The following is a 12,500-nucleotide window of genomic DNA, read 5'->3' as shown; positions in this document are numbered from 1 at the left end:
AACCTGTACATACCCTTGCGTACAGCCAACTTGCATTAAGGGTCATCCAAGTGGAAGGCCTTTTTTAATCATTGATAAAAAATATATATTTTTACATATATGTGTGTGTGTGTGTGTGTGTGTGTGTGTGTGTGTGTGTGTGTGTGTGTGTGTGTGTGTGTGTGGTGTGTGTGTGTGTGTGTGTGTGTGTGTGTGTGTGTGTGTGTGTGTGTGTGTGTGTGTGTGCAGTTTGTTTTGGTTCTATGCACGGAGATATATAAATCTCTTTGTGTATATGCACATCTTTGGCCCTTTTATGTGAGCAAAAGTAACGGATATTTTGTTCTTTATCTGATTGTGTATATAGCTGAATGAAGAAATGATCACTTTCCGAAAAAATATATTCGCGCTCATTAAAAAGGGTTAAAGGTGATAACGTATCAGCTTATCTGACTTTGAGGCTACTGGAATTCATAGAAGATTCACCCGGGGGAACACGGTAGCCTCATCACTTGCCTAAGCTATCCCTAGTATATACACGCGTACTTTATATATATATATATATATATATATATATATATATATATATATATATATATATATATATATATAATATATGTGTCTGTGTTGTATGTGTGTGTGTGTGTGTGTGTGTGTGTGTGTGTGTGTGGTGTGTGTGTGTGTGTGTGTGTGTGTGTGTGTGTGTGTGTGTGTGTGTGTGTGTGTGTGTGTGTGTGTGTGTGTGTGTGTGTGTGTGTGGTGTGTGTGAGTAAGAGAGAGAGAATGTTAATGACATATTCGTGATTATGAAAATATTAATCCTATTGATAATGATACTAATAACCATAATGAATGTGATATATTAATAATTACATCAATAACGGTGATAGCAGTAAAAAAGGCTGGAATAGTGTTTATAAGGATACTGATGATACAATATATTTGCGATAAAAAAATAATCATAATCAATTAACTAAAGAGAAAAAATTACTTATAATCCACGAACGGTTATGCGAACGGAAAAAAAAAATATTAGGAGCAACTCCTACTCCCACTCCTTCGCATATAGGCGATTCTCACGCCATCTATCAATTGAAAGTTTATCATAGAAAACGACTTCCATTTTTAGCAGTGACTGTATTTTTGACATGTTGAGTGGTTATTTGTATATTTCTCATCAGTATCATTACTCTCGTTTAAAACTTACGAACTTCTTTATACTGTACAATGCGGATTATTTTTTTTTCTGCATCCGGTATGAGCAAAGTAACTGGTTTAAAAGCGATTTGTGGATATTTTATTTTATAGATAATGATGAAAATAAGATATATATTAGAGATAATCTGGAAATGTTACACAAATTACGTATCTAACTATTTACGAAAAGGAATGAGTTTTAATAACCCTGATGTCATTAAGTCTCCTATATATTCCAATTTTTAATAGGGGAAGAGAAACGCTGCACCTTGTTTCATTAGTAACAACATTAGTAGTAGTGATAAAGACAAAGAAACAGACTAATGTCTTTGCAGTTAGTATGTATTAGAAATATATATTTAAAAAATCATAATGACACCAATGGCAATTGCGTCTCTCTCTCTCTCTCCTCTCTCTCTCTCTTCTCTCTCTCTCTCTCTCTCTCTCTCTCTCTCTCTCTCTCTCTCTCTCTCTCTCTCTCTCTCTCTCTCTCATTTGCAAGGGTGTAATAAAGCTCCAGGAAAATTTGCTGAGAGAATCCTAGAATTGATTGACCATTGACTGGCCATATTTTATAGCAACACTTCATGGTACAATAAGGTTTGTGTCTTGCATCAGTACATGGCGTTTAATAAAACACTAGTTTCATCTATTTGCCTTGTCATTACTCTGCAAGCCAGTGAAAGATGCTGTTCTTCAGAGGGAAATGCCAAGTCGAAATACCCCGTGTCAAAAAGCATAAAGTCACTTATGCAACGAAGTGTGTGCTAATTAAGCTTAAGACAAAACATTCATTTCTCTTCATCATTTGTATTCTTCGCTTAAGAAGCCGTTTCCATGCCGAGCAGCAACGTCACTTTTCCTAAACCTTCTGCGTTTTGCTATCCTGTTAATCTTAGCATATCGTAGTACGTTCGGGTTTATGCGACAGACCATGTGTCGAACTCATAATCCACGGGCCAAATATGGCTCTCGGGTTGGTTAAAAATGGCCCGCGGGGTGACAAGAACTGTTAGCGTGTGAATTTAATACGTTTGCAGTGTAGTTAATGGATATTAAAATAAAAGACGCAAGTTGCAAGTTGTACAGTGATTTATAGTAGCCTATGATTAATGTATATATGTACACACTTTTTCGACATCAGAGTCATGTAGAATTTACGTACAGGCAGTACGTAATATCAGTTTTCCAATGACGTAGCCTAATCCTGGGAAGGCAGGTCCGTAGAATACTATTTCTTTGTTTACCTCAAGAAGATAAAAAAATATATATATATAAAAAAATGGTCCTCGGAAGCTTTAAAACTTAGCATTAATTCATTTCAGGCTTATTTGCTAACCGCCGTACCATCATCAACACAATAACCGCAAAGGGAAAAGCGTCGTGACAACCTCCCCCGGAGTGTCCTCACGCCATCTATTGATCGAACCCAACACCCTAAGAAACGTCACGGCAACGACCCCCCAGTGTCCTCTCTCGCTATTCCGAGGAGCTGCCGGCTGTGACGTCACGACCTCCGAGCGAATCGTCTGCCAAAAACTTTCAGAGAAACAAAGCTACTGAAGGAGGAAAGGCCATGTTGCGTACAACCGCGGCCTTAAGGGCGGCTCTCCCCAAGCTCACACCCAAAAATGTAGCGAGAAAGGCAGGCCAGAGGAGCTTCATCGCCGTGACTGTCCCGGCGTCGAGGAAAAATAGGTAAAATTGACGTGTTGAACAGGCAAGGAGGGTGGGCCACTGCCGGCCTAAATCAGCTGTTTTCTTGCTTAGACGAAAATAATCCGTCAAGGTCAAGTTTTGGGGGGAGTTTTGATGTTGATTTCAAATTTGTTATACTTCTGTAATGAACTGGTGGTTTGGGAAATTAGGTCTGTCAGTAGATATTGATAATTTAACCGTTTTCTCGACCTATAGTGTTGCAAGAATGAGTTAGGCAATAAAAATGAAAGTCAGCTGCTTTAGCCCTAAGCAGAATAGTTATGTTAATAATAAAAAAATAACAAGGCCATATACAGGGCTAGAAGAGACTAAAGATACTAAAGATCAAATATCAAACTCTAACTAACCCACTGTATTGGAAAGTATCTATGTAGAAAGGGTTTTCAAAGGCCTATGTTTCATGTTACATAACTTAAGAATTACAGAAGAAAGAATGCCAGTTTGTTACACTTATTCTTACAGTAGTGTGCCAAGTAAGTAATGGCAGACCACAGTTGCAAAAGAAAGCAGACACTAGAAGTTACTTTTTAAGATTTGATTTAGGTTTAGACTTGTTGATTTTGCAAGAAATTCTGGTAAAATTATGGGAAATCAATGCTTGTTATTTATATTTTAAGAAATTTGAATGCAGTTAGTGCCTTTACTAAGCATTTAGATATATTACTGAAGGAGTTTTTGTATTTTACAATAAGTATTAAAGTGTTTAAGTTGACATAAGGACCACACTGGGTAGAGAAACACGGCTATCATCGAGGGAAGGTTTTTGGTTCGTAAAGAGATTTTTGTATTTATGTGATTAGGATGCAGTTCATTTATTTATTTGTTCAAGTTGGAGCCATAGTCTGATGGGTGAAGTCCTGTTACAGACTTTTTCAGCAATTCCTCACTTTCAAACATTTGACTTTTCTTTAATTTTAAAATGATTTTTCATATATATTTACATAATGATTGCACTAAGATAGGAAAGTTTAAGCATGCTGTTATAAAGATAGGAAAAGATTACACATAGTGAGACATGAAATAATCTGCATAGGCAAAAAATAGCATAAAAGATAAAGAAAGAAGGTCATGGAAAATGTTGCCTGGCTAAAGATATGGCAGAGCCCCCGATCGGGAAGTATTAAAACAATCAGAAGGGCGTCTATGGGCAGAGCCCCTGGGTTAGGAAAGTGTTAGTTCATTCATCAATGTTTGTGGATTTCCCAGGAATAGCAGGAGTAATAGGGGTGTGGTCACTTTGTAAATAATACCAATGCTTTCAATTATATCATATGTAATAAAAAATAACACTTGATTCATGCAGTGTAGGTAATTGAAAGAAGGAATAATAATTATGAGATTGGATGGCTGTGTGAAATTAAAAATTGCCAAAGATGTACAGTAATGGGATGGTGGGCTGAGGACAAAGCCCCTGGGTATTTGGACTCTCAGGAGTGTCCTCAGTTGTTGACTAGAGTAATAAGGACCTAGTCTTTGTAGGTTGTAGTTATGTCATTACCATTTCTTTATTTTTAAATTATACCATGGGTGTAAAAAAATGTTTTGGATTCGCTTTACTGTTTAGGTTTCTGGAAAAAGCAGGTCCTATCCAAAAAATATACTGAAAAGTGGTATCCTTATTCAAGGTATGGCCATCAAGTGGTCTATTTATATGCTTATTTGTCTTTCATGCCAACATTAGCCATTGGCCAAGAATGCATATTGGAATACATGATCAGACATCTTGATCAGTGACAGCAATAGCAGTAGTTACACCTTTTCTGTTAATGGTAGTCTGTAGATGAAAAACATGGTTCAATATATGAAGAAAATAGTATTTTTAATTGTTAATATTTAGATCCTATAATTTTATATGTATGTGTGTGTGTGTGTGTGTAGTATATATAGATATATATATATATAATTATATATAGATAGATATATGATAGATGATATATAGTATATATTATATATTATAAATAGTTAAAATATATATAGGATATAGATATAGAGATATATAGATATATAATATATATATAAGATATATATATATATATATATATAGATATATATAGAGATATATAATATGAATATATATATATATATATATATATAATGATATATATAATAATATAGATATATATTATAATATTATATATATATATATATAAGAATATGTAATGTATAATATATAGTAAGTATATATTAACTAGATAATAATATATAGATATATATATATAGTATAATATGTATATAGTAGTATATATATATATATATATATATATATATATATATAGATATATAATAGATATATATAATAATATATATATATATATATATATATATATATATATATATATATATAGATATATATAATATATATAATAATAGAATATAGATATATATATATAATATTATATAATATATTAATATAAATATATTACATTAACATATATATACATATATATTAATATATATATATATATATATATTATAATATATAATATATATATTATAATATATATATATATATATATATAATATATTAGATATATATATTAATATATATATATATATATATGTATATATTATATGATATATATATGATATATATATATATATATATATATTATATATATATATATATATATATATATATATATATATATATATTATTATATATAATATTATATATATATAATATATATATATATATATATATATATATATATATATATATATGAGGCCCTTCCTGCTTTTATTAGCACTGTAAACAAGCATCACATTTTCATACTATCTTATCATGAGCTGATAACATCATGCAATAATTTTTACTACACAGTAAAAGAATGCGTTAATGCCTTTAATTCTTCAGTTATTTTTGTAATACAAATATTTCTCTATACAACCATGAATGGGCCTGTAGATGAAATATGAAAGATAACGAATGGCAATAGTATAAGAGAGCAAGTATAGGTAGCAAGGTAGTTGAAAAATGTTAGTAGCATTCTGCTCACTACTCCTTTTTTCAGCACTCATGAAACAAATTTGAAAGTAAAGTATGGTTTCTAAGATGCAAGATTATTATGATTACCATGCTCATTGGAGAAAAAAAAAAAGGACAGACAAAGTAGTTTTCTTAAATGAATGAATATCCTACCATGTAGTCTGATTAACTGAATTCACATGTTTCCACTGAAATAGAAAATCTGGCTCTAATTTCAACTTTCCAATCACATATGCCAAGAAACAGTATGGTTTGTGGTGGATGAGAAAAGTATTTATGAATTGATATAAATGGAAAACTTGAAGCAAGTCCTAGTATTCAAATTGTGTATCAAATTTTATTATCAAATGGCTAATAAAGACCTTGGAAAATGGGGGGGAGGGATGCTTATGTAGAAAGAGATAACAATATCACAAAGAGGAGCCAAAGAGTCTTGACACCATACATGAATTCGTTTGAACCAGGCTTATATGCTACAAACCCATGAGATTCGCCACTCAAGTAAGCCAAATGACCAGAATTTAGGCCACATGCAGGCAGCTAGGCTTGTCCATTTGATGAGTTAAGCAAATTAAATAATATAATTAATTACTGATTATTATACAGGCCTATATATTTAGACTGGCCACACTATAGTGAGTTTTTACCCTATAAATTACTATAAATTTTTACGTACTTTTGGTAGCTCTAGATCTTGGAAAAAAGTTTTAAACCTCCATAAATATATAGTGAAAAAACTACAGTCATGTCTTTTGCAAGTTTATGTTCCCTTTTCTATTCATTTGACAGTGTAATTCTTCACTATTTGATATGTCATTTTGGCAATAAGTCCTGCTATTGATTTCCAAATTTAATTTTTGCAGATGGTAGATAGGGGTAGGTGCTACCTGTTCCTGTGAAGAAAATAAAATTTATTATATTACACAAGTTTAAGTAGTTAGATTACACAGGAAGTATAATTATTTGAAATATGATTGCAGCAGAGTAATTTTATGAAATCTGAGATGCTTTTCATTCAAGACCTTTTCATAGGTTGAAAGTTAAGAAGTTATGAATTCTGTGAGGAATGTTTTGACATTCACCTGAGAACCATTAGATTGATGTGTTATTTATATGATCAGAAGAGGTCTGCATTACCTCAAGCTCTGGGTGTCCTTCTTGAACTATTTTTAATTTTCTTTTTATTGTTCAGTCTCCTAGCACAAACCATCAATATCAAAGCCAAGAGTTAAACCATTAGCTTGCCAAATTGGTGAAGAATTCCCAAAATGTTTTATCTTACTTCAATTTTTTTCTTGAGCATGCACCACTGTTACATTGCAGATTTAAACAAATGAAGATTTTTTAAAAAATTTTACCCATCCTTGTACAGCAGTAAGTACCTGATTAGATATTGTAGCAATGCTGTCACAGCATATTTTAAATCTATGTGACCAGCAGCTATGCAGTCCCATTCAAAGAACACTTACCTCGTCAGTTAGTGTTTTTTACATTTTCATCAGTGGCTATTTTTCCCAAGCTTCATTTTAGCTAACCTTAGTTTTGTATCTCATTTTCTTTATTTGTTTTAGAAATGCTCAATATAATAGTTTTTTGCCATGATTATGATGCACTCTTCATAAATGGCAATATCCCACAAGCCTCTGAATGTATTTGTATAAGTACTTCTGTTATCAAGAGAGAATGTAACATTAGTAAATGGCTTGATGAAGAAAAACACCCCATCAAAAATGCATCTTAGTTGGCAAGGTTACCCAAAGTCTCTACCGAGTCAGAATGATAATACTTTATTTCTCATGTAGCTCTGGTGATAATACTTCCTCACCAAAGCATATTTCTGTTAATAATAATTCTTTACTAACCTGTAATCCTTTTGTTTCCAGGATTAACAAGAGCTTTGGGAGCAGCTTCGTGGAAGTTGCAAAGCCAACGGCCATAGTCTCTCCATTGGTACGCAACTATGCATCGGGAAGCTACCCTGACCACATCAAGGTCAAACTCCCAGCTCTCTCCCCGACCATGGAGATGGGCACCATCGTCTCTTGGGAGAAGAAGGAAGGTAGGAACAGCTAGAAAACTGCATTGTTCGGATGCATTTGTAGTGATAGGTATAAGAAAAGGAAAAGGAAAAATAATGGATAAATTGACTTGGTCTCTCTTTGATTTGTTCTATTTATTATGGAAATATTTTTGACTTTCTATTCATGTGTGTATGTATTGGGGGGGGGGGGCAGTGGGTACTCTTATTATCAAGCTTTTATTCTCCAGCATTTATAAGAAAAATTTAAGAAAATTCATTAATTTTGTAACAGGTGACCGTCTGAATGAGGGAGACTTGCTGGCAGAGATTGAAACAGACAAAGCCACAATGGGCATGGAGACTCCAGAGGAAGGGTACCTTGCCAAGATTCTCATTCCTGCCGGAGAGAAAGATGTTCCACTTGGAAAGGTACATTTTTTTCTTTCTTCTTTTTTTGGGGGAGGGGAGTCCTGCAGTTGGGAGTGGAAGATTTCACTGAGGGTTCTTTTCCTTATTAGAGTTAACCTTCAGAGGTTTTATTTTGATTCTTGTTTTATTTATTTATTTATTTTTATTGCTATAGGTTTTTAATTGCATGTGAGATCTATAGTGTTTTCTTTTGGGATGCAAATCTTTGCTTTAATTCTTTCTCTCTTTCCTTTGAAACAAAGGCTTTTTCTTTAAGGAACAAATGTGTAAATCTCTTAAAGGAAGTGTATTATGTCTTTTATTTAGTGTTTGAAATGGCTCTTTATTGACAAAATTGCTCTTAATCTTGTTTTCTTATGCTGTTCTCTCTCTCTCAAAAAGCTCCTTTGCATCGTAGTCAGCAGTGAGGAAGACATTGCAGCATTCAAGGACTACAAACCCACAGAAGAGGATGTAGCTGCTGCAGCACCAGCACCTGCCCCACCTGCAGCTGCTGCTCCTCCTCCACCTCCTCCTCCACCAGTAGCTGTTGCTGCTCCACCTCCACCACCACCTGTTGCTGCCCCTGCCCCAGCACCCCTAGCAGCCGCTCCTGTGGCGCCAGGAACTTTTGTGTACGCTTCTCCCTATGCGAAGAAGTTGGCCAGCGAGCGCAACATTGATCTAGCGGTAAGAAGGCGTTTGATCCTCCCTGATGTAGGATTTTTCGTTTTTGAGGGTATTATAGGCACTTTTTTTTTTCTTTCTTTCTTTCTATGAAGTTTGTTTTGGTATATGTTTAGCATTTTGGGAATGGCAAGGAATGAGTTATTATTTATGAACTTGTTACAAGTTTTTCAGTAATCCACATTGACAGATATTTAGGAAATTGGCCATTTGTAATCTGTTTCACTCATGTGATGGATTTAAATTAATTGGAATGTTTTTTTTAATATATTTCTAAAATCAATTGTCTTGGATAACTTTTGTAATTTCTGTGGAGTTTTGTTTTGTTTGTTATTCAGGATCTTTGTTTTTGTAAGCATTTAAGCAATTATATTTACTGAATAACATAAAACTTGGCCTTTTCTGTTTCTTTTTTTTTTTTATAGATATTGATTCTGTGTATTTTTCATTTGTTCCTTACAAACCCAAAACCAACAATACATGAGTACTAATCCATGCCTGGATACATACTATTAATATCTAGACTACTGGAATTAGCAAGTGTGTGATGTAGAACTACTGAGGCTTGCAGAGCATAAAACTTTCCAATGTCCTCCCCCAGGCTATAGCTCAAGTGTCTGGCATTGGCCATAGTGCAAGTGATTGGCTCAGGGGTTCTGACGTTGAGAAGTTTGCAGCTCAAGCAGCAGCCGCTCCACAGGTAAGAGGTTTCTTTTGCATGTGTTTTGTTATATTATGTATTAAGTTATGTTAATTAGGTAAATTGAATATCTTTGTGTAAATGTATATGAATATAGGTATCTTCATTTCTATAATGAGATTTGGCTACATTTCTGTGGAACAATTTTGGTTTCAATGTTTTCTCTCTTTCTGACTAAATCAGGTTGCTTCTGCTGCACCAGCCCCTATCCCTGGTGCTACATACACAGACCTACCAATCTCCAATGTCCGTAATGTTATAGCCAAGAGGCTCTGTCAGTCTAAGCAGGTAATACTGACATTTCATTTGTATGTTTAGTTTATTTACATACAAACATATTTTTTTGTTTGTATTTATTTCCTTTATTATTAAGGAATATTGGAATAGGTCTTATTCACATATAGATTCATAGGGATGCTCTGACTTGGTATATACATTTTGCTTACTTTAAAGTTATATATTTAGACATTATTATTACTAGAGAAATGTACAAGTATATGCTTTTATGAAAATATTGAAAATAGTTTGTGATTAGTATACCATACATTAATACTGTTTGAGTAGATTATCTCTGCATGTATATCACATTAAAATATAAAGAATAATAACTTCTCAATAGATCAAATTTAACCAGCCACTCTGTCTCTTCCTCCTTACATTACAGAGCATTCCTCATTACTACTTGAGCATAGACGTTTGCATGGATGAGGTCGCACAGCTCCGGCAAGAGTTCAACAAGCTGCTGGAGAAAGAAGGCATCAAGATATCATTCAACGACTTCATCATCAAGGCTTCAGCGCTTGCTTGTAAGAAGGTGCCTGAAGCCAACTCTGCCTGGATGGATACTGTTATAAGGCAGTGAGTTTACCATGCTTAATTTTGTGATTTTTCTTTCTTTCTTTCTTTCTTTCTTTTTCTTTTACTTGATATACTTTTCTCCTCTTTTGATAAAGAATTCAGGAAAGCTTTTGTTTTTCTTTATTTTGTTAGTATGATGGTAGTTGCAATTTTTTTCTACTATGACAGAAATGGAAAATATAAATTGTCTTATTACAGTAGTATCTTCTTTTTCTTCTTCTTCTTAATTACTACTTTTATCTATTTCTAAGTTTCTTCTTATTCTTAAGAAGCAGGATGCCTACCAGAAGTGGTATTGTAGGTATTTAAATTTAAATAATGATTGATATCCATCCTGTAATAATTCTCTGTATATATTCTTAAGGTACAACAATGTGGATGTGAGTGTTGCTGTGAGCACAGATCGTGGACTTATCACACCTATAGTCTTCAAGGCTGAACAGAAGGGTCTTGCAGCCATTGCTATTGACGTCAAGTCCTTAGCAACAAGAGCTAGAGAAGGGAAACTCCAGCCACATGAATTCCAGGTAGGTCAAAAGCACTTTAGTTTTAATTCATTATTAACAGTGTTTTTACTATAACCTACCATGCACAGTCTGTGAGCTCCAGGTTGTGCACCCTAAACATTTGTATGCTTGTTTGGCTCTGGGTGCAGCTGTGTAGGTACTACAGCTCCTCAAGTGTAGGGTTAAAGCCTTGTTTTCTTCTCAGTTATTGGAAAATTATGCTGGTACCAAATACAAATGGGGGGGGGGTGAATATGGGTTTTTAAATGTGTACTCATTAGTCATTTACAATTTGTACTCTCTAAGTTTTCATGCAGAACTGAATGGATGTTTTTCCTTTCATACCAAGAAAACTTTAAGTTCCTTTGCTCATGTCTGATTTTATCAGTAGATTTAGTTGATTCTTTATTTATGTATTTCTTAATTGTATATCATGTTTACATAATGTTCTTTTTTACCTGCTTAATTGTAATGCCTGGTTTTTGTGCAGGGTGGCACTTTCTCTGTCTCAAACTTGGGTATGTTTGGTGTGAAGAACTTCAGTGCCATCATCAACCCACCTCAGTCCTGCATTCTTGCTGTAGGAGGCACAGAAAAGAGACTCATTGTTGATGAAGATAGCGAACAAGGGTAAGACTTTAAGATTCTCTCTCTCTCTCTCTCTCTCTCTCTCTCTCTCTCTCTCTCTCTCTCTCTCTCTCTCTCTCTCTCTCTCTCTCTCTGTGTGTGTGTGTGTGTGTGTGTGTGTGTGTGTGTGTGTGTGTGTGTGTGTGTGTGTGTGTGTGTGTGTGTGTGTGTGTGTGTGTCAGTCATCATTTTCACTCTTATTCCTTTCACTAACTCCAGAAACCTTTTGATGACATGCAATTTCCACTTACAGTTTCCGGGCTGCACAAATAATGTCGGTTACTCTCAGCTGCGACCACCGAACAGTGGATGGAGCTGTAGGAGCACAGTGGCTTGCCGCCTTCAAGAAGTACTTGGAGAAACCAACAACAATGTTGCTGTAATTTTTTTTTCTTTTCTTTTCTTTTACCTTAAAGGGGAAATTTGTATAGATCAGTATTTATTATGGAAGGAAATTAGGAAAAGAGAGATTGTTACAAAGCCAGATGACAACCAAGGCTGTACATAAGCTTCACTAATATTGTTTTCTCTGTACTGTTGCAGTGTTGGGATAAAATAATATACTCAATTTTCAATTTATTCCATGGCTTTGGTTGAATATCCTGTATCAGTGACACTGTTTGTATTGTTATTTGTCTTTATTTTTTTGAAAAGTTATAAATTGTAAATAGATTACTTATTTTTCTCTAATTTTAAAGAAGTTATACACACTTTGATAGAAAAAAGTCTTAATGATAATGCAACATTTGTTATGTACAAAATGTAATGCTTGTATAAATAGATATATGGAATTTTGTTTATTATTATCCAGAA

General features: G+C 33.9%; 1 protein-coding gene across 1 annotated transcript in view; it reads left to right on the top strand.

Annotated features, from left to right (window-relative positions):
• Window positions 1-2,696: 2,696 nt before the first annotated feature.
• Window positions 2,697-12,500, top strand: part of LOC119575029 (dihydrolipoyllysine-residue acetyltransferase component of pyruvate dehydrogenase complex, mitochondrial-like) — a 10,361-nt gene continuing 557 nt past the window's right edge. Inside the window, exons 1-10 of the mRNA XM_037922356.1 lie at window positions 2,697-2,874; window positions 7,765-7,940; window positions 8,194-8,330; window positions 8,712-8,999; window positions 9,598-9,696; window positions 9,880-9,984; window positions 10,361-10,554; window positions 10,919-11,081; window positions 11,551-11,690; window positions 11,941-12,500. The exon at window positions 11,941-12,500 is cut by the window's right edge and continues 557 nt beyond it. Of these exons, the coding sequence (XP_037778284.1) occupies window positions 2,753-2,874; window positions 7,765-7,940; window positions 8,194-8,330; window positions 8,712-8,999; window positions 9,598-9,696; window positions 9,880-9,984; window positions 10,361-10,554; window positions 10,919-11,081; window positions 11,551-11,690; window positions 11,941-12,070 (1,554 nt within the window). The 5' untranslated portion in view covers window positions 2,697-2,752 and the 3' untranslated portion in view covers window positions 12,071-12,500. The remainder of the gene's footprint in view (window positions 2,875-7,764; window positions 7,941-8,193; window positions 8,331-8,711; window positions 9,000-9,597; window positions 9,697-9,879; window positions 9,985-10,360; window positions 10,555-10,918; window positions 11,082-11,550; window positions 11,691-11,940) is intronic.

Source organism: Penaeus monodon, chromosome 7 (assembly GCF_015228065.2).
Source record: "Penaeus monodon isolate SGIC_2016 chromosome 7, NSTDA_Pmon_1, whole genome shotgun sequence".
NCBI lineage: Eukaryota > Metazoa > Arthropoda > Malacostraca > Decapoda > Penaeidae > Penaeus > Penaeus monodon.
The sequence above is the reverse complement of the archived record's forward strand: the minus strand, read 5'-3'. Positions and strand labels throughout refer to the sequence as shown.